The 23,163-nt window shown below is 36.7% G+C and overlaps 2 protein-coding genes across 2 annotated transcripts in view; one reads left to right on the top strand and one right to left on the bottom strand.

Annotated features, from left to right (window-relative positions):
• The window catches only part of LOC139966591 (uncharacterized), an 85,516-nt gene extending 80,847 nt beyond the window's left edge, over positions 1-4,669 (top strand). The window contains exon 9 of the mRNA XM_071969781.1: positions 168-4,669. Within this exon, the coding sequence (XP_071825882.1) occupies positions 168-1,594 (1,427 nt within the window). The 3' untranslated portion in view covers positions 1,595-4,669. The remainder of the gene's footprint in view (positions 1-167) is intronic.
• Positions 4,290-22,772, bottom strand: LOC139966592 (serine hydroxymethyltransferase, mitochondrial-like). Its single transcript, XM_071969783.1, has 12 exons — positions 22,615-22,772; positions 21,240-21,410; positions 20,648-20,727; positions 19,572-19,772; positions 18,556-18,637; positions 17,662-17,784; positions 16,710-16,849; positions 15,587-15,749; positions 14,324-14,423; positions 12,486-12,641; positions 10,458-10,565; positions 4,290-10,204 (listed from the first exon to the last, which is right to left on the bottom strand). The coding sequence occupies exons 1-12, from the start codon at positions 22,648-22,650 to the stop codon at positions 10,074-10,076; spliced, it is 1,491 nt and encodes a 496-aa protein (XP_071825884.1). The 5' UTR covers positions 22,651-22,772; the 3' UTR covers positions 4,290-10,073.
• Positions 22,773-23,163: the final 391 nt, after the last annotated feature.

Genomic DNA, 23,163 nt, shown 5'->3' on the forward strand with positions numbered 1-23,163 from the left:
TTGTTTCATGTATCATTATTATGCATATATGTTCGACATTAATATGCAATATACGACTTTAACCAAATCAGCAATGTTTATACTAAGTGTTTTGTTCCTTTATTGTCTTCCGTATTGTACATTATCTGCTTTTACTTGATTGTTTTTTTTTTCTTATATCGTTTCAGAGAATACCCTACCACCAAACTTCGAGTTGCCACCTATACCAGTGAAGCATAAAAGTCCAAACGGTTGCCTTCCGCCTGTTCCATTTGTAGAAAGCCCTGAAGAACCGATGGTACCCCGTCGGGTGAAAAGTCTGATGGCGACTTCACGAAAACGACAAAAGCAACCACAATTGCGGAACAGTTTTCACGCACATTCGCCGTCTATGTTCAGCAGCTTATCCACCATCAGTACAAGGAGTACGGAGACGCTAACACCCTTGCCTAAGAGTATACAAAATCTTGGAGTGACCAATGAAATGCTGGCTAATGAGTCTGCGTATGAAGCAACTATAAAATCATCTTTAACCGAGAGTCGGTGGAGTTCTATGCCCTCGGTACCTGCACAGGACGGCAACGCGGGACCCAGAAAGCCGAGCATGACGGACAGCGAGCATCAGCGAATGAGCCTGGTAGTCGCAGACTGTGACGAATATGAAGACTATGCGGACCCTTTTGCCATCACGGACGGTTCGATGACGTCATTAGATACAAAGGAGAGGCGCGACAATTTAGCGAATGAACAGAAGGCTTTTGGTCAAATCCAATCAAACCCTCTCTACAATGGCAATTTTACGAATCAGAAAGGACTACAAAAGCAGATGTCAAGTCCAAGCTTAACAAGATATGCCAACCAACCAGATCGTAAATCTCCGCTGGGTCATGACGGCTCTACGGCCTCCAAAGGGTCGCATACGGCAAATACTAAACTGAAACTTTCTCATTCAGCGGTAACAGCCAAATCACGACCCTATCATGATTCTCTACGTGATAATAAAAGGTTTAGCTCACCCGTTCTTCTTCGTAAAGATTCCGACGACGAGGACGATTACGCCGACCCATCCGATAGCGTCCCTTCACCGAGGGCAAGAGCTCTCTCCGATATGAGAAGGTCCCTCCATGGCTCCAATTCGACCCTCCCAGAATCAGAAGCCAATCCAACATATTTCACCTTAGAGGATTCCTCCAATATATCATCCTCCTCACCCAATAGCTCTCGACCCGAGAGTGCGGCATTCTGCGCCGCCAACGACAGCGACTACGATGAGTTGGAAGAAGAGCCAATAGAGACATGTGCTGCCGTGCAGAAGACTACTCGACATGTTGGTCAAGGATATCAACGGACAGATGAAGCTAACAGAATCCAACCTCACCGTAAAACGTACAGTGGCAATACGAACAATGCCGACCCACACTACTTTGTCTTAGACAGAAGCAGAAATGCACATTCTGAAAGAGCACCAAATAATAACATCAGAAAGAAAACATTTCGAGCCAGAGCCACTGAAGATGAGGGAGATTACTCCCATCTCGAGAGGATATCATTCGATAAAGGAGATATTGTCGTCTCGGACCTTCAAAATGATGATTACGCTTTGTTGCGTTCTTAGTTCCCTTCCATGATGGCGACGGAGTGAACAACCTAATCCATTCCCTATCGTGACTGCAGGTGAATAAGTTATGTTAAACAGGTGGAAAATTCAGGAATTACTATACAGACAATCTAAATTTTCTGCTTTTGAGGTATCCTAAGCTAAAGCCGTAAGAACATCGCCTGTTTGAAAGAGAACTACAATTGTTTGTGAAGGAGTCCAATGACTAAAGTCATTATGTCACTTTCGGAGTGAGAACTTATCGTTTGGTATGTGAACTGCTAATATTATAATGGAATGGTGCCAAAATCATTGATTTGGACAGGACAATGACCAGCCTTAATCGTGTTTCTAATACTTTTACCGAAACACATCATTATCCAAATTACAATGGCCATTTATGCCTCGGATCAATATTATCTACATTCCCTGACGTAATCGTAATCATTTACTTATCGATTTTAAAAGATTAACCGACTACAGCTTTAAAAAAAAAAAAAATGGGTCAGGCATATGCAGTCTTCCGTTTTCTGATTATATGCATATTACGTCATTTATTTGCATATGACAAAGTTTTGTTTTTTGTATTATATAAATTATTCCAAAAAAGTACTCCATGTCTGAGAATAAGAGAGTCGTATATACCAGACAGGCTTAAAGATCAGATTATTTTAGTTTTTTCCGTCCGCTATTGGGAAGGACTGAGTGAAGACTTTCACTTAATCACGTGTATAATATACACAGTTTGATTGGCGGTTTGTTTTGTTTTAAGAGTGGCGTTCCAGAGTCACGGTACTAAAAGAAGTATGTGTGGTTACTATAGTATCAGGGTTATCCTTCATTTCCCAGACCAAAAACAAATTACGGGATTGGCGGGATATAGCTCAAATATGACCCCTCAAAAAACAACCGCAACCTGTACCACAACTTGACGGAAATAATAGTGAGACCTGTTCCAAGACGGAAGAGGTAAATGATTAAATGGTGCAAACTAAGTTCACGGATGGTGTTTAAATATATGTTTGTATATAGCTGCAGAGAGTGGTTTAAATGATAATTAAAGAAATGTGTTTTTTTAATTAATGATGAGAATGGATTGTTCAATGTATTTAAAACAAAAACAAAAAACAATATAAAAGACGTAAAGAAATGGATTCGTATTTATAATATCATGATTAAAATTGTTCGGAACCATTTTAAGAGGTGACAAAAAGTGACTTTATCTTAATATCATGGGACGGTAAGCCAACGAGTAAATCGTCATCGTGTTATTAAAAGAAGAAGAAAAAGCCCACTGCTTAATATGACGCACAGAAATACTCAGAAACTACGGGATATTATAACAATCATCCCCTTGACTTAAACTAGGCCAATGCGGCCAGTGATATTAAAGGGATGCAGTCAGCAAACCAAACGGGGCCGCGTGTAGTCTTTAGGTACCATTGATATAGATGGCTGTTATTCATTTTCATATTTCTTAAATACCGTCCACTACAGTTCTCCCGCTAGCTCCCAATCCCCAAAGCGAAATCCTGCCCTCACCAGAGACATTTTGGAAGTGCCATATCCGGACGTATAGAGGAGTCAAATATAAAAAAGAAGCTCACCCAATACAAGCCATGTGGCGTATCCTAGGGGCGGGTTGGGGGTGGGATTTCTGTTGCCGCACTGGGGTGCTTGTGGCACCTAGCTATTCAACTGCATCATGTATGCTATAAGGAACATTGATACTAATTTTGTTATGTGGGTGCAATTATGTATAGGTGTAAAGCACAGCTTCTAAGATATTTAAGTTAGTACTGAATAAGTATTACATCGCTTGAAACTGGTCAAGTCCTTTGAACAAACATAATAGTCATTTGTTTTTAGTCAAATGTATTATAATATCAATTTACGTATATGCCAGTATCATTATTCGCAAATATTGAAATTCAAACAAGAAGAGGCCTCTTTTGATGAACAATTCTGTCATCATTTAGAGGTTTGATTAAAGGTTATAAGTGGATTATTTAAGGTCATCTTCAGTATATTCGAGCAAATTTTAGCATGTTGGTTAAATTTCTATGAATTATCTTAAAAGTATACTTTCATGAAGGTATCGACGGAGGTCCAGTTTTCAGCCATGGAAATGAATTCCGTCAAATGATTAAAATGCATTGTATGAACTGCAATGACGCTCGATGGGTGGTAGTGAAATGCCAGTCAGAGCATGGACAGTGGTGAGCCCAGATGCCATACAATTCGTCCCTGGGCCCCTTATATGTCAATAGACCCCATTATCGAACAGAAACTCATGCTACATTCATGAGCGTTGAAGATTACCCCTTTTTCTCTGAGTTCGTAAAGAACGGACGTGATATATAAATCCTTACAAATAACCAATCAAAACATTGCCGGGCGTTTTGGGGCCCTATACCTCTGACCCCTGGTCACTCACACGGGTGATCATTAGTTCATTTCTTTAGCATATTTGGTGGCAATAATGAATATGGTGAATATTACTAGTCGTTATAACGAAAGTTAGTTACGGGAGGTTTTTTGAAGCCCAGGTTTACTTACAGTCGATACTAAACTAAACAATACATTTCTGTGTGTTGCGATAAACTGCTCGTTCGAGAGTATATGAAGTGAAGCATTTGACTGCAGCTTGGACACGGTTGATCAATATTTTCACTTTCTAACATATTTTGGTGGCAATACTTCCAGGAAAACATTTTAGAAATATTGTAACCAGATAATTATATCAGCCATTGGTGACTTGTGTGATCTATCACTGTTGAATCTAATATATAAATTGATCTATCTGATTTTAATATACATTGAATCAATACCAGCGTTACTATATATTTACGGTGCAATTAACGTTATGTTCTATAGTATTTTGGGTATTCTAAATGGCTATAAAGTAAAAAAAAAAAAAAATCGAATGATTTTAAAATGTTGAGGTTTTTTTTTCTTCAAGTTCAACATATATGCACAATATGACTTTAAAAATGACCACGACAAAAAAAAAAAAAAATTGTCCGAGGGTCGGTACAATTTTGCATGAATATTTTATACTTTGTATGAAAATAAAGTGACTAGAAATTTGAATTATCGTTTTATCATTTCATATTTAATTAATACTGCGTGATGGGAGTAACCGTTTTGTACGTATTAAAAGATGACACTAATTTCATACGTCATATATTTCTTCCTTTAACAACAACTAAACTTTTTAATCAGAAATTGATACAATACTGTGTCCAGGGTGGTGTTATGGATTGAGAAACAACAAGTCATACACGAAGCCAATCAACCCATTGATATAACCCAAGGCTGCCATGGGCTCCTGCACTCCCACGTTTTTAATAAACATTTTAAAGATGGTGCTACGAGGGTACCGCCAGGCGCGTAGCGAGGAATTCGCCAAGGGAGGGGCGAAGCCTGTAAGCAAACTATCTAAGCGTAGCGCCACCATAAGTTGGCGCGAAGCGTACACGAAAATTTTGGCCGAAAATGCTTACCAGATCGCTGGAAATGGCACTTCCCATGCCTTGTTAGTTGCATTTAACCTTTTTTTACTTTGAACTTACTAGCGATATAAAAAATTAAAAAATATGCTTAAAGGGGCGGGCGCCCCTTCGCCCCCCCCCCTGGCTACGCGCCTGGGTACCGCAGTCAGTGCCATCCCAGAACTCAAATCCTCAGAATATCTATTGACTTTTCCCAGGAATTTGATGGAAATGTTTTTGGAACTATATTCATTGTACTTGCTAAAGACCAACAACCGCCCCTCCCCCCCCACAAACACACATCCCTCATTCCATAGTAAAACGCTGTAATATATGATTGTGTATAGATTTTGACTTCTTGTTCCTCAGAGAGGATCCCCAAAAACTCCATATATATATATATATATATATATATATATATATATATATATATATATATATATATATATATATATATATATATATATATATATATATATATATATATATATATATATATATATATATATAGGAGGAAAATTAACATTTTTTTTCTGGAGGGAACAATGTTTCCCCAACACGAACACTATCCTTGGCATAAACTTGAGTTTGCTTTGAATACCAACATTCTCTTTATTTAAATCTTCTCTATACATGCAATTAATTCGATGTCTAATGATTTTTGAAATCTAACAGGCTCATTCACAGGGAGAGATGTTTTACTGAAAGATAAAGGCTGTTTTTTTAACTGCTTTCACTCATCCAAAATTAGAACAAAGAAACAACATGGATGACAAAGATAGCTGTTTTATTCAACCATAGGTCACTTTTTGTGCATGCATGGTTCTATATTATACCATATATACTTTTTTTTTTAAAAGCTTGATTAAACTCATTCAATTCAGCCAAGAAAATAATGCGAGTATATGACTATTCGATTCCTCAGAAAAAATTATCTCGTATTTTTTCAACACAAATGATAAATTTCTCTTACAGCCCTGTCAAAGTTACCCCCTCCCCTAAAAGAAAAAGACGGCCCCCCCCCCAAAAAAAAATAAACAAATAAGCAAACATACAAAATGTCAGCCAAACCAAAACAAGATGACTTATATACTTCAACCCTTCAAATTTCAAGCTGTGATATTCCCGCTAAGTAAACGAGCAACATTGAAACAAGTACACAGCTTTTCCGTATAGCCCGTAAAAAACAAATACTAACAAACATCTAGTGATAGATTGATAGTCTTTGCAATTCGTGATCTTAACTTCCGTGAGTTCACTCGCAATCACAAGTAAAAGCAAGGGCGTAGGAACCGGGGGGCTGGGGGCGCCAGCCCCCAGGGAAAAATGTGGAGGGGTGGAAGTATCATTCCGCCCCCCCCCCCCGCTTCGCAAGTCAGAAAACCCCTTTTTCATTTCCAAATGAGAAAAAAATGTCATTTGGAGAACCAAATTGCATCTAAGGCCAGGTGAAAATACAAAATTAAGTTTACAAAATGGAGTGGGAGTTGAAGTGTGCTATATTGCACCAAATTGCATCTGAGGCCACCTGGAAATGCAAAGAATGCCAAAGGGGAGGGGGACACCCCCTCCCCTTAGACCCCTTCCCCAGGCCGGCCATCAGTCTTCAGCCCCCCCCCCACTCCCCGCCACTCAAAAGTACCTTCCTACGCCACTGAGTAAAAGTGAAAGTCGGTCGGTGTAAGCAAGTGCCATCCCACGCAAAACCGATTCAGTCAAAACATATCAAATCATTACACTTATCAAATGTCCATTGATGTCATTTAATGTCAAAATGTGTTATTCATATATACATGCCTATATTTCATAACACTGTATATTAGACTTAACGAGGCAGATCAAATTCGTTACAGTCCTTTATCGGTGAGACAATTTTCCTTCCCTTTACAATCGATTTACATACCACAAAAACAGCAACAACAAAAAAGGAATGAAAGGGAATGGAAAGCGTTTTTTTTTGAAGATTTAATTTAATAGCTTAGATTTCATAATATAATTTTAATAACTGGGAGATGTTAATAACCATAGAGATTTGGTAGAATTGTACCAGAGATTAAAGTCTAGTTTTTATCAATTTTGTTCTTTAATGAGCATACAGTTGCAAGAGAAATGCACTCTAGCATTAATAATATGATTAGTACTGGCAAAAAACACAAAACAAAACTACCAGTTAGCCCCTCCCCCAAAGTTCTCCATCCTCCCTTTAAACAATGAATGTTCATATTCCATAAAACATGAAACTGAAAGAATACAACAGAAAGGTAAAATATCATTGAAAAACCAACAGAAATATCACAGAATTGACTCTAACTACAAATTGTGGAATTCTTTCCTTTTTTAGATTAACTATAGTAAACTACATCATAACAATAATGAAGAATTGGAATTGTCTGTTATTATCGCCAAATCTTTTCACCGGGCATGATGAAGAATGTCCGTAAGAACACTAAATCCATTCTGGGATATATAGCTGCAGGAACATAAGCTTGAGTACATGCCGGGCGGGTATGATGAACGGATGAGATACAGTCTATAATTGTAGCGACAGAAATAAATCAAGTAATACTATACGCTAGCAATGCTGTACTCGGCTAAACAAAGGTAATTTGTGCAAAATGATATGACCTTTGTGAAATAAACTAATATATATATTTTTTTTATAAACGGGAGTTGTTCGTAGGCTCTTTTTCCTACTGTACTGTTTGACGTCACAGATTGGTAACTTCTATGCTTACGAAACTGATGGCAACTTTGTAAAATCTACTTTTACTTCTTTTTTTACTTCCTCAAAGATATCAAACGATCAAGATTTTGTTGTTGTCTAAAATAACAAATTACAAGTACTCTTTTGGGGTAAAGGGTAAAAAGATATTGAAAGTTTGAAATGTGAAACTATGACCGTTTTGCAAAACAGGAAGAATGGTTTACAATACTCCGTGAATTGCACAGACAAACCGGTTCCTGCACGTAATCTCTTACTTCTGGGATAAAGTTCCTTGTAATGCTATAGTTCAGCAGATTATAATAAGCCATGACAAATGTGACTTACACCAGACCAAAGTTTGCAAAGGGAACCGTAACTATCCGGTGAGAAGGTGGAATCGAGCCTGAGTCTGTGTTTAGCTTAAAGACTAATTTAGGATACATGCCTCCTTACGAATAATTGGTATGGTGGAAGATACCTATCTTAGAAGCTACCGCATGACTGAGCGAAATACTGAAAGCCTTTGAAGACAATGCTTTATTAAATCTGATAATTCAATTAACAGTACGTTTTAACTCTAAATTTTTTGGACATTCCTTCGAGAATTTGGTAGACCTCTTCAACTACGGCAACTCCACGGATTGCCATTAAATGATAAGGTTCCTTTCATCAGACCAGCCAGGGCTCGAACCCATTACTTGATGATGCTAAACTTGCCACAACATGTGTTAGGAAAGAAGAATTGTAGCTACCATTTCATGTCCAATATAGCAATCTAGATAACACTTAAAGTTCATTTGCAAGCTATTTTCCAAATATCAAATATCAGTTGGTATGTGAATGAACCAAAATCATTTTATGTTACCCACTGCTCCCCCCTCCCCCCCCCCCCCGCCATGACCTTACTGTTAGAAAGACTTCTCTGTATCAAATGCCATTATCTTTAGACACTTGAATAAACATTTGTTAAATTTATCACACACACACATCTCGCATGCACAAGCAGGAAGCTTATGTCTATTACACAGCCTGTGCAGAGACCCTTCTCAAAGTCAAAGTGAAATCCACTTTTTCGTGACAAATATAAACAACATGTGTCTATCACGTGCGATCTTTGAGCATGTGCTTAAAACTGCCCGTGCATCACAAATAGTGCGTAATGAATTACTTATGTCCACACGAGACGTAGCGACAACTTGTTACCAACACAGACAGAAGGCAATGTAATAATAACAGTCTTCACATTATATCCATTTCTAAGTGATGATGATACCTCGATCAAAATCAACACGTCAAAACACAGGTACTCATGGTTCATTGCTATTGCTGTTTAACTGATGTCATATCATGTATTAACTAACACACGTATCCAATCTTGTGGGAGGCTTTTAAATACATAAAATATATAATACCATACGAGGGCTCTTAATGTCAAAATAACGGCTGAGTTTGCAATAAATCATGTGCGTTTTACTTTAATAGGCCTAGTATTTATGCTTGTATTAGGCTGCAAAATATTCTGCAAGAATGGAAATAACAAAAATAACAGAAAAGAGATTGTAAAGAATGAATGAAATGGCAAAGCCTTTTTTTTCTTTGGAAAGCATCACTTCATATCCTTCAGAGAAGGATTGAAACATTAAATACTTTCTATTACACAGGTCACTTTCGCAAGGAAAAGTTGGTTAAATCAATGATATCATAAACAATGGTAAGACAATAGACAATATGAGAACATGTTTTGTTTACGTATGTTTGGTTTGACAAATTTAATACTGAAGAATATTACTACGGGCTCCTTCATCATAAACAACAGCAGTCATCTCACTGTAACCCATTTATGTAATAACTTGACATAGAAACACCTGTTTCTTCATAAACGGCGCTAAATTTCTCTCTAAAAGGTGTTGAAAGTGTATAGTTAATTTATGATGTATTTTTAGTCTTCAACATTCTTCTAATAATCCTGGTTAATAAATAATTGATACATCTTTTGGCATTAAAATTTCTTACAATATCAAATTTGTTTTCTTCTCCAATCAAATATATCAATAACAACATCATAAACAATAACAATAGCAGTGTTTGGGCAAAAAAATCGATCCTAAATATATCATGATGATCCACAAATGAACTCCTGTATCGATTTAAGGCCAGTTTTATCATACATTTACATCACCATCATTATATAATATACCTTTGGAATAGTACCTTTACCAAATTTAGATAATTCCCCCAAAACAGGCTTGCAATAAATGAAAAAAAAAAAAAAGCAGCTTGAATATACCCCCCTCCCAAATCAACGTTCTTCAAATCCTGGCATTGGAAATTCTTTGGAGAATGCTTGGACCTGACTCCTCAAGTCTGCAATTTTTCCTTTGAAATATTGATCGTGCTCCAGAGTTGCCCGAAATTCTTTCATCGATTTGCCTGTTTTAAAAAAAAAAATGAAAAAAAGTAAGAATGATCATACGATTTTTAGCACTTTTAAAACGTCACCAAAATATGAATTTTTTAAGTCCAATTTAACAGAAATGTCCAGCCAGTAATTAGCCCTATGCTTAAATCATTTCTACTCCCCGGAAGAATGGAAAAGGGTTTAACCAATCAAAAAAGTTCATACATCCAATTGTCTGACCATCGATGAGCTTTTAATAATTCAAATGACTCTAGGAATGTTTACCTGTGGCTTGAGTTAGTTCAGATGTTATCTGGAAACCTTGATCCAAAAACTCAGCTACCTGAACAAAGTCTTTCTCCAAAAAGTTCCTTGAGGTAAGAGCAGGAGCTCCTGTTAAAAGTGAGCATGATAAATTTTCTATTATAATCAGAAAAATTAAAAAATCAGAAAAACATAAACAAAAAGCTGGCAACAGGGAAAGGATGAAGGGGAGGGGAAAATGCAATCGAATATCTATCCTTCGTTGAAAAGAGAACAACTTTCCCAGATAAAAAAACTCTTTATTTGTGTCCACCATTCCGCACTAATAATCTGGTAATCTGGTAACACTTGATATTAAAGCCACATAATGCAGTGAACTTCCAACATTTACATAATCACAATACCAGCACCCAGCAGAGCTGTAGTCACCTAACATGTGAAACCCTGTCACCAAAGATCAGTATATAAACTGGATGGGAAAAGAATAGCTTTCATTATTTAAATGTGATATCTGATATCAAGTTTGAGCAAGATATATAAAAGTTATAGACATCTCATATGAAAAGGAAAAAGAAGGCCTAATGTTTCACTCCCAGCAACTTACCCATATCTCAAACTTCTATTAAATCTCTTGTCCTTTTGTCCTGTCAACTCTTTGCACTGTCCACTAACATGGCTGATGTTGTTTTCTATTTAACCATCATAGTTTTCTATGTGCTTGTCATCAGGGGCACAACCCATGTACATTCCTCCATGAAAGAAATCCGGGGGGGGGGGGGGTTCTCAACTCCCTCCCATCTCACTGGCAGACAGAATATTACTTAAAAAGCCTAAATATATAACATGTATTTGCAGAACAACCTACAAAATTCTTCAAAACTGTTTCCAAAGTTGAAAAATATACTATAGCACCATTTTGCATCTAAGTACCCTCCATTTTTACCACAATTTCTCCAAACAGGGAGAAGCCACCCCTTAGATCACTCCTCTCCCACATGACATCTTAACACTTCCCCCCCCCCCATCCCCATAAGAAAAAGGCGATTGTCCCTCTGTTCGTCACAGCTATCTTCTGAAGAAGATTCTGCTAGGGTCACAAGATAAGCCCTCTCAATATTACATTTTATCTAAAGACATTTTGCAACAGTTGTCTTAAAAGTTTTACTAACTTTCGATTCATTATGCTTTGTAGGTAAATTGCTCTGTTATGCCTGACTTGAGATTCTGACATCACATGTACAGCCTTGAGAAAGTATGTACAGACTCAAGGGTTATTAAGTCAAAGCTTTGTTTATAAATATAAATCAAAACTATTCCATAGAAGCATAATGTGTTTTCATCTACCAAAACCAACTCTAAGTTTAGTCAGAACATGTACTTTTTCTGTCGCAGCTAATTAAATATTAACAGGATCAAATATTTACCAAAGGCTATATGGCAAATGTTTCATTTGCATTTGATATCTGACACACTTAGCCCCATAACAATAGCAACTGCAGGGCAGGACCAATTGGACAGCTGTATGAGCTGTACAGGAGAACATGTTTGTGGAACAATGTGCTGAAATCCTCATAGGTGGAAAAAGTTCCTCATGTTTGTCAATATTACCATCTTTAATCAACCTAATGAGTATATGTGTCTTAACCTTACAAATTTTAAACAAAATAGACCATTAAACCTTAGTCATCGACCATATTTTCTTCTATAAAGAGATATACTAGAAAGTTAGTTTGTACAGCTCTTTATATAATTCAAACCACTTTGACTGTCTCCCCCATATGAACAGCTCTCTGATATAAATATCTGATATAAATATGAAACTGTTTGTCTTGTCTCCACGACAACTATGAACAAGTTCTTGGTTGGCGACTATCTGTTTCATCAATATACACAACGTCTTAGCCGAGAGTTCACTCTGCCTGACCTGGCACTGATTAAAAGTACAATAACCATTTACTCATATTAATAGTCATACAATCACGTATGGTTTGCCAGCCCTGGGTAATACATCCAAGGCATGAACTAATACAAGATAATACTGTTTATTACCTAGTCTCATTCCTCCCGGTACCAGAGCACTCTTATCTCCCGGACAAGTGTTTTTATTGGCAGTTATCGAAGCCAAGTCGAGGACCTTCTCGGCTCGGGCACCGTCCATGCCCTGAGGTCGAAGGTCGATAAGGCACAAGTGATTGTCTGTTCCTCCTGGAAACAAAAAAAGATGGCAGTGATACAATCTGATCCAACAATATCTAGATTAGATCTAGTTCTACAGGCCAATACGAAACCTATGATGATACCTCAAGCATGCAAGGACTTGCTTGTTATAATATAACAAAGTTACAAGAGATTTGTGGATTAGAAAACTTGACTGTTTTAAGAGAAAAACTCTTTCCAAAACTGATGACGCAATCAAGACAGTGGTTTTCGCATTTTTCAATGATATCTTAGAGCAAATCAGCTGTGACATGGATTCAGTATCAAGCAAAACTCAAAGAGTTGTTTACCTCTCAGCTGGTCATTTGCATCATGCCTTCACTGCATGATCGCTATACCTACTCAGAGCTATCATGCCTTCACTGCATGACAGCTGTACCTACTCAGAGCCATCAATGCCTCACAAATAAGCGGAGGTATTAGTCTCGCCATAGTCAAACTATTTAACTGTGTCAAAATATTAAAAATTATCATGCGTTTAACAATACAACTGGAGGGACCGGGATTGGACCTCCCTTTGTAAAGTATCGGACAGACTTTTCCAGATATAAGGCAATGTTTATGATCATACAGATTACAGAACTTTCCTAAGTTTTAATTGATACATCTGGTAGGAGTAGCATTTTTGATCTGAATTCAAAGAAATAATTCTAAAATGACCTCAATTTGACCAATGCATATTTCCAGCAACTAGTAAATCTGCACACTGAAGCATCAGAAATGAAGAATGTTATGAAGGCACAGAGTGACATTGGCAATTTTCTAGTTTCATGGTAGGTATTTATTATGTTGATTAAATTATGCTGTGACTGTCAATACTTAACGGAAAGGACTTTGTAGGTCATTAGCATTATTTATTAACCAGGTTTCTTTTTATGAGGTGAAAGTTGACAATTTCAGTTTGCTTTTCAATTTTCGCTTTTTCGATATTAGGCAATGTACGGTATCTCTGCTAATAAAGAGGTTAATGGTACATTTAAATGTCATTATTGATCGACTTTTAAAAGCTTAAATATAACTCAAAGTACTTTCAATTCAGTGTAATATATAATGGTGGGAAATAGAAATTCTGTTGTGTTATATTTATTCCTCTAGTTTAAGTATGCTATTTCCTTCAGCCTGTGAAGCCCAGCTCTGTCTTTACACATTATTACATGATTGTTATTAGGGATTCCATTGAAAGTGAAGTTTATAATGGTGGGTAAAACACAATTTGCTGATTTCTGTTGTGTTTTATTTCCCTAGTTTAAGTATGCTTTTTCTTTCAGCCTGTGAAGCCCAGTTGTGTTTTTAAACATTTCTACATGTTTGCTAAGGGAGGCCATGAAAGGTGTAGTATATAATTGTGGGTAATAGAAGTTTTGCTGGTTTTCTGTTGAGTTTTATTTCTCTAGTTTAAGAATGCTGTTTCCTTCAACCTGTGAAGCCCAGCTCTGTTTTAAATGCTAATTTATGATTCCTAAGGAGTTGGGGGGGGGCATGAAAGGAAAACAAAACTATGCTACACAAGTTGATTGTTGAGAATTTGTCAGGAAATATTCTCAAGTTTATAACCAATAGTGAGATAATTCAAAGCTGAAAGAGAGCTGTGGTATCCATTCTACTAACTAGATACTGCTTTTGTCAGTGTCTCTATCTAAGTTTCCCTGGAAACCACAAAAAGTACCTACCAGAGACCAAGGTGTACTTCCTGCATATAAGTTCCTCTGCCATAGCTTTGGAATTTTTCACAGTTTGAAACTGGTACTCTTTAAAGTAAGGAGTCATCGCCTGTAAACAAAATATAAATAAAAAAGCAAAATATAGCTGGTAATTAGACGAAGCTAGAGTGAAGCAAAATTTTTCAAGGAAATCAATAACAACGATCCAAATCTCTCATATCATAAACTTTTAGACTTCTTTTTTTGGGGGTACCATTTTGACAAACTGAAACCCATTTTTGTCATCTGGGAATAACTAAAAGAGTTATGACTACAAGTCCCGTTACTGTCAGAAACTAAATTTGAGATCAATAATAAAAAATAAAAAGCTGGTAGCAACAGAGAAGACCTTTATGGACTGAATTTCTGGATATCTTGTAGATTTATGTTAAATAAAGCACTGATATCTGTCCAGGTTTTACTTCATTTAATACAACTTTGTTTTCTTGTTTTGGGAGGGGGGGGGGGGGAGAAATGACCCTTTTATATCTGAGGCTCATCAATTAAGGTGACTGATCTGCTTCATTTAAACAGACAGACCATTAGGTCCATTCCTCAGATGAAACATAAAACTCAATAGGCAAACATAAAACAACAACCAAATTATGGTCTCAAAAGTTTTACAATGCATAACATATTTGTCAAGGTCAAAATGGTATTGAAGATATCATCCACTTAGTGATCTATTGTTCATAATATTAGGAAGTTAAAAGAACATATTTTGTTTTAGTTCCTTAAACTTTAATAGCAATGGATTAACAATTAACAAGTAAGGCATGCCCACTGAGGAGCCAACATATGACATTTCATGACTAAAATTCTGCACACTTTATGACAATCTTCAAATCATCAAAACTCGCAAAGTTACTCTTACGTAAATACAACTCAAAATTCCAAAGGCTCGACTCATATTTTACGTTCGATAGAGAACGTTTAAACATCAGGGTCTCATCAATCAAAGTGACTGGATTATCAAGTTTAAACAAACAAGCCATTATCTCACCTCTTCAGACGCAACACAAAAGTCAACAGAGAAACATGAAGACTCGATGGGTTTCAAGTCAATACGTTTACATTACAGTACAAATCTCTCATGAACAAAGGCAGTCGATTGGGAACAACACTGATGTACAATGAAGGAACACCTAAAGGAACATTTTTCAACCCAGTAAATATTCAGCAAGCTTTCCTCAAGTCAGTCTGCCTCTCTCAATCTAATCATTTATGTTGTACCTGCTTTAATGCGACCGCCACACCAGCGATTGCATGGTTGTGCGGCCCACCTTGCAGAGCAGGAAACACAGCTCCGTCGATCTTTTTCTCCAGATCGTACATGACGTCCTTTCCTTTCTTGTCGACGCCCTTCTTGCCTCTTCTGAAGAAGACCATTCCTGATCTACAATTATTGAAATGACGAGAGTTAGGCGACAAAGAAAATATAGTGACACGGCACTGTATTCTGACAGAGTCGAGTCTGAGACAGTCTGGCAAAATGTGACGTCTGTATAAGATGGTACTCATGGAAGACTATTACATTCCTCACACTCCTAGTTGTAATCATCCAATTTATTTATCTTCCTTCTTACTCTAAATGTGTAAGACAATTAACTGATATCTGCTAGAAAATCTGTTTGTGACTCCAGAGAAATTGAATGATCACAAATGGGCAGTAAATCAAATGTCACCATGGTATTAAACGTTCTTCCACCATTCAGGCTTAATTTATGACACATTTTGAAGGGTTGCCGAGCTACCAATGTAACATGGCAATTATTATTACTCAGGCTTTCTTTGTTTCGTTTCGCTACGGATTGTCGAAATTTAAATGCAAATATGTTTACCGTTCAATCGGCAAGATGATGCCACTTCACTCAGTTGTTTTACCACAATCAATCAGAAAGATTCAACAAACTTATAAAACTTCAAAAAGAAACATTTAAATCAGGATGCAATTTTTTAAATACAAATGCAGTAAAAGTCGCATCAAATTTGTGAAATTGTCAAATTCTGAGACTGGAATGTCCCTGTCACCTGTTGTTTAAAATGACTAAACTATCCCTGCAATAGCCCTTCATATGCAGACAGCTTTAGTAGAGGAAACTAATATCATTTTGCATTTTTGGTTCATAATATTTTGTCAATTAATGAGTTTGCATAATACTAGGTTACAATTGAAACATTGAATATGTATTCTTCTGTACGTGAATTCCCAATCTGAAGAAACAATTACACATCTTCAGCATGCAAATCACTTTGTCACGTAAATGAGATATATACAACTACCATATTATATGCCATGGCAAACTTATCATTATTAAATCACTATGTAGTTGTGTGTTTTTTAATATGATGATACCTTGGTCCACGAAGTGTTTTGTGAGTAGTTGTGCTGACAACATCTGAATGTTCAAATGGTGTGGGCAGTGCTCCTGCAGCAACCAGACCACTAATATGGGCGATGTCAGAGAGCAGGAAGGCACCAACTTCATCACAAATCTACAAAACGGACAAGACAAAAAAAGAGAGACATAAAAGTTGGTACAAATCACACGAAACAAATCACTTCATGATGTAAACTTCTCAACGTCTTGTGCAATGTTAATAAAACAGTAGCTTCAAAGAGAATGACGATTTTTGCTGTTTTATATGAAAATTGCTTGCATAGATAAATGAATGTAAGTTAAAAGATCTAATATTTCCCTCCTAGCAAGGTCTTCTTCTCATCTTCTTTGATGCTGCATGGTGGTAGGCTTGTTTACAAATTTCTTTGCCTCTGCGTGGACAGTTGGGGTACATAATTGGCAATCATTGTGTAATGTATCAGGATGCAAATTGACCAATTCAAGTTTTCTGTTTATGTCATTATTTCTACATTGGTGCCCACTAACTAATCATACACATGCCCTATAACAATCACATCGGTGCACTAAATCCTTCAAAATCCCTATATATGATCCTTCGTAAAGATGTCCGATGACAAAAACACTCCTACACTTGGTGTAGTGTTATAATGAGTACCAACAGATGTGCAGATTATTAGAAACTCTGTCTATTATAAGTATAACATGACCAGACAGACGTCTGAGAATTTCAGGAAAAGTCCCTGGATAGCATGTGGCTTTCAAATGTGAAATTATAAATCCTCTCAACATAGGAAATTAGGAATATTAATGAAATTACACAACTTGCCTGACTCACATATGTAAGTGGGCATAATTTCTTTTGATATGTACAATAAAAATCCTATACAAGAGCATTTAAAAGGGTTTTTTCCCTAAATTCAGGCCAGTGCCAAGTATTAAACAGACCTGTCTAAAGAGATGGTACTCCAGTTTCCTGGAATACGCACTGTAACCTGCAATGATGAGCTTTGGTCGGAAGAGCCGGGCTGTTTCATGAAGCTTGTCATAGTCAATCAGACCGGTATCAATCTAGGGGCAAAAAATGATCAAATTGGGTTCAGTTCACTTGGTGATTTGTAATACATCCAGTTTGGAAAAGCAAGCTACAGGATATGATATATCTGGTACTGTTTTTGTTGCCAGATGCAAACTGGGTAAATTGCCATGACTAGCAGTTTCTGTATGTATACCAAAACAAATACAATAAATAATTTATGAGAAACAAAATTTGTCAATCTCAAAAATCGCTTGTTATCAACTATCAGACCGGTATTATTAATCTAGTGGTAGAAAACACAATGTAATTCAAGCAATAGCAGTATTTGTCTAAATTACATGACTGTTTTAGTTATTTAATTTTTTGCTTTTCAATTATAACTTTATGTGAAACTTAACAAATACAACAGCTGGGTTTGAAAAAAAAATCTTAGAATGAAATAATAACAACTAATTCTGCAGGGGTCGAAAAACAAGCTACAGTGCATGATATTTGTGGTGTTGTGTTGCAAAACTGCTATGCAAGAAATGGGTATTAAAATTGCAACAGGATAGCAGGTTTTGCATGTGCAGAACCAAAGCTACTTTGCTATTACATGGGAGAGAAGAAATATTGTAAGCCTCCAAACTGCAATTAAAAATGTAAATAGTAAATTATTTTCTGATTTAGTTGAAAAGATAAATTACTTCATGGGCAAATTTGTACAAGAATAAGGGAAGGTTAATTGTCGGGAAAGGTTGTTGATATTGTGTATATAAGATTCTTTTTAATTGTTAAATGTTATGATCTCGAGAAGTTCTTACATTTAATCTGTAAGGCATTGATTCAAAGTAAATGGATGTAGCAGAGACCCTCTTGGTATCTGTCATGAACCCATGAGTGAGGCTGGAATGACATAAATAATGATATTATTAGTAAAAATAGAAGAAGAAGAAATACAGTGCCCAAACATGTCAAAAGATCCACAAAAGTCTGTAGTTTTTTGCAATTTGTTAGAACTTGACAGCAACTTTAACACATTCTCATGCAAAAGGATCCTGTTTCATTCAACTGAAATAGAGATGTAACTTTTCAAAATTGCTAGGTAGAGATATGGTTGATTGAATGTAACTAACTAAAAGCCTCTAATCTTCCAGAGAGTGGATCACAGTGGGTGGTCTGTGATGGCATCATGGTAGATATTCTTCAAAAGGTTTATATTCCTTTAATATTTAACCGTCTTTAATCAACTTGATTCATCCCTGGAAAATGTGATGCAATTATTGGAATGCTTCCTTTGTTGTCATTGCTCTCTGTATTTAGAAATTTCATCCAACTGCCATTTTATTCTTTGTGGAAAGTAACATTATTTTCCTCTATCAATAAATGAGTTAAACTATTATCAAAGAAAACATAGAACCCTTTCAACTGAATTGCCATCTGACATAATTTACTCTCTTCTATTGCTATTTGGGTACAGGTACTCAATTTATATCCTGCGGTCAATCTATAGCTTTAACAGATCACTCACTGGGTGTTTGGGTACTCATTTCATATTCTGCGGTCAATCTATAGATTTAACAGATCACTACAGTACACTACTTAGCTGTGTGGGTACTCATTTTATATCCTGCAGTCAATCTTTCGCTTTAACAGATTACTAATTGGCTGTTTGAGTACTCATTTCATATACTGGGGTCAATCTATACCTTTAACAGATCACTACTTGGCTGTATAACCCACGGCCCATCCATAGCTTACAGATCACTCACTGGCTGTTTGGGTACTCATTTTATATCCTGCAGTCAATATTATAACTATCAATGAAATCAATACATACTGTCCTCCATGTGGCAGATCAAGTCCCATAATCCTGTCATGTGGCTTTAACAGTCCTGTATACACAGCAAAGTTGGCTGGAGATCCAGAATACGGCTGGACGTTGACTCCCCATTTATCAGGGCTGATTTCAAAGGCATCCAATGCTCTGTTTTGGCATAGTACTTCAATTTTATCAATGACTTCATTGCCACCATAGTATCTTTCAGAATAATAAAAGAACAATTTTTAAACACAGTGAAAGACTGGAATTTCTTGGCATTCACAGGCTCTTTAAAATTCTTCCCATCACCTCAGTATCAATTCAAATCTTTCCAGTTTTTTCACGAAATGAATAATAGCATGTAACGATATGACAGCCCCACTCAAATTGTCCACTTGCATGTGTTTTTAGTAATTTCTTCCATTTCCTGAACTTAACCATGGCACAAGTTACATTAACAACATTCCTTGGTAGTAGGTTATGTTTAGACTTACATGTAAGACAATCACAACAACAAATTGTTTTAAAAAGGAATTGGATTTTCTAAACAAGTCACTGAGCATCCTGTTATGTTGTCTTTTCAACTGTTTCCATAAGAAATGCTTCTTTCCCTTTATAATTTTTATAATCTTCTTGATTTGTTCTTAAAAACTGATGCCTTTGCCTTGAGCAATCAATTTACAATATACTGCAGACTGAATGAATATGCAGTTCATTTTTCCCTTTTTTTCTCTTTATACTTTCTGGTAACAAAACATGCATGCTACCAAGAGACTGTTATTCATATTAATGCAGGATTGTTGGTTTCATTTCAGTCAAATAGTAATTCAGTGTTACGAACCAGGAATAGATTTAATATCATTTTGCAATGCTGATGACATCAGTAATTTGTTTTACGTTTTTACACCAGCGTGTATCATTGGATTTAAGACACACTGTACGTATGCAACCACAAATACTCGAGTTTATTGACATTATCAAGATGAAGTGGGCATTATTTGTACTGAATGAATCATCCACCTGATAACAGTAGGAATGGCAATGAGGCTTACATGTACAGTACAGAAACAAATGGGGTAAAATAAAATTCTCACCTGTTACCGGGGTAACCTTCTGAATATTTATTATTCAAGCAAGAACCAAGAGCTTCCAAAGCTGCTTTACTGCAGAAATTCTGTGTGTAAGAAACAAACAAACAGAGAAATGGCAGTAGACAGTTTGCATTGCATATATACCAATGTGTACTAACAATAAATATACTTTATTATGTAGTAAACAAGTACCAGCTAAATCATACTACAAAACCATGTTACAAAAAGTATGTAAAAGAGCAATAAAACACACATTTGTTATGTCTTACCTCTTCCACATAGCAGCCACATCAAATAGCATGAACCCAAAAGGTGAATATTTGTGGACTTCATTCTTTTCAATATTTTGGACTACAACAGATCAGCAGACTATGAAAGTGGTACAGGTAAATGTTCAAAGATTCTATCTTACCGGGCAGTCAAGCAGTTGTATGCCTTAGTAACATTTTGAGTTTTTTTCTTAATAATAGCATTTTGGTGTGATAGAAAACAGTAATTGATCACATTAAATACCCAAAATTGCTTCCATATTTTACAAATTTCATACTGAAACAACCACCTTGTCCTTCTCTGAGCAGATTTAAAAATCACCAACCTCTGAAGCAATAAGCTCCAAGCCCTCGATTTGTCTGTGTTTCTCCTCCTGAATCAGATTGAAAACTTCAGGGTCATTCTCAGACAATGACTCCTCTCCTGGCCATGACAGAGCTGTTGTGCTTTTGCTTATTGCAGTAGATGGAGATGTAGATTTCCATCTTCTCAACACCTGTACCAAAGAGGAGAGTTTGTTTTAACACATTACTAACTTAGGTCAGTACCGAATACAATTTGCACTGGCTGCCTGTTGAATTTGCGCATCTGTCGAATACAGTAGTCTACCTCCCCAAGTTGAGAAGCTGAATCTGTATCTAACTTCAAAGTATTACATTAAAGTCTCCTGCCCACAAAGAGTTTTGTCCCCATACTCTGAACTAAAGTTCTGAAACACGTCAGCAGTATAAAGTCCCACAGAATTTGCATGAGTGTATTAGACTGTAGGACTCTCCAACCACGGACAAAATTAACAAAGCATTCTCATATCGATCCTCACCTAATTCTGTGAAACTTTCAAGACAAGCTGTTGCAATGAAATCCTCACATTCAGTAGCATGGCAGTAGCAGGATTTGATCACTTGCAGGCCTGCGCAAGCTTGTTCCCAATTATTGAAGGATTGTTTCATTTGAAACATATATCAGCACATTCCAGCAAAGGTAGTTCTACACATACCAACTTGCGTTTTTTTAAATATGCTTATTGTTATGTGAAACTGCACACATGTAAACCTTAAAACTTACAGTGCAGTTCTTAGGCCTAGTTAATCACTGCACATGTCTGTATGTAGGGCCTATGTTCACCTGGTGCACTTATGTTTGCATGTTGGTGAATGCTTTCACCAGATCATGTTACATTGATTTAGAATCTGTAAACATCATATATCATGTACATTAGGGCAGATATGACTGCATCTTCCATTAAAATGCTGGAGACAGGAGAGGTCCATTATTAAAGTAATGTGATGCTTGATGACATAAACAAGTGACAAATGAGTTATGCCTGAACAGTCACTGCAATGCCCAGCCAAACGAACTGCCTGTGTCTTCTTAAATCTTACGATATACCAGTGAACCAAAATGTTGACAGAGCCGGGGAAGCCTAATGTGTAGGTATCTCTGCTCTTCCTCACTAACTTAACATACTACTCAGGACTGAGTGTTGTGCAGCTGTTGCCTTGCATGACTTTACGTTAGCCTAGGTCTACTCTAACTTAGTCTAATCTAACGTTAGCATCTCAGCTAAAATTCGCACAACTGCTATGTGTACAAGGGCAACGACTAAAAAACTGGTTATGCAATATTATACTTTGGCATTAACGATTCCATCTCATCTTACAACAAAAATTACCAAGTAATTTAAAGAAACAAGTACATACAGGCCAAATCTGTCGCAGGATCTTGGAAGACGACATTGTCAAATAAGCACAACTGGAGTTTGGCAGCTGTCATGTGGTTGCGTCAGCTTCGCTCGTTTCTGCTTTGTTGCGTCAGGTGATTTAACTAACTTGCATACGTCGACAAGAATCCGTTGCCCAAATTGCTGTTAGGCGGTTTGAGCACGGCTGGTGATGCCTTGTGGATTGTAGATGATCATGGGTATAACGGAGTTGGGAATGTGATCTCATCTCAGTTATGGAAATAGGAATAAAGATCTCATACAACCATTTCATCCCAAATTAAATTTAGCCACTAAAGCTATTTTACGCAATTCCGTACACCAGTTTCTCTTTATAATCTTTTTATCAACCTCCCGGCCTCCACACTTCATCCCCTACAAAGGATCCAAAATTACACGGCTAAAATTATTCTCGGCAGATCAAAATATGATAGTGCCTCCGCAGCATTGAAGGAGCTGCACATCCTCCCCGTTAATGTCCGCGCTGAGTACAAGATCCTCCTCCTCGTTTATAAGTGTATTCATAATT

The sequence above is a fragment of the Apostichopus japonicus genome, chromosome 4 (assembly GCF_037975245.1).
Source record: "Apostichopus japonicus isolate 1M-3 chromosome 4, ASM3797524v1, whole genome shotgun sequence".
Taxonomy (NCBI): Eukaryota; Metazoa; Echinodermata; class Holothuroidea; order Aspidochirotida; family Stichopodidae; genus Apostichopus; species Apostichopus japonicus.

Coding starts and splice junctions, on each gene's coding strand:
- LOC139966592 (XM_071969783.1), bottom strand. CDS start 22,650: ATGTCGTCTTCCAAGATCCTGCGACAGATTTGGCCT. Junction 15,750..16,709: donor AAAACACTTCGTGGACCAAG/GTATCATCATAT, acceptor CAATAATTGTAG/ATCAGGAATGGTCTTCTTCA. Junction 10,566..12,485: donor ACCGGGAGGAATGAGACTAG/GTAATAAACAGT, acceptor CACTTTTAACAG/GAGCTCCTGCTCTTACCTCA.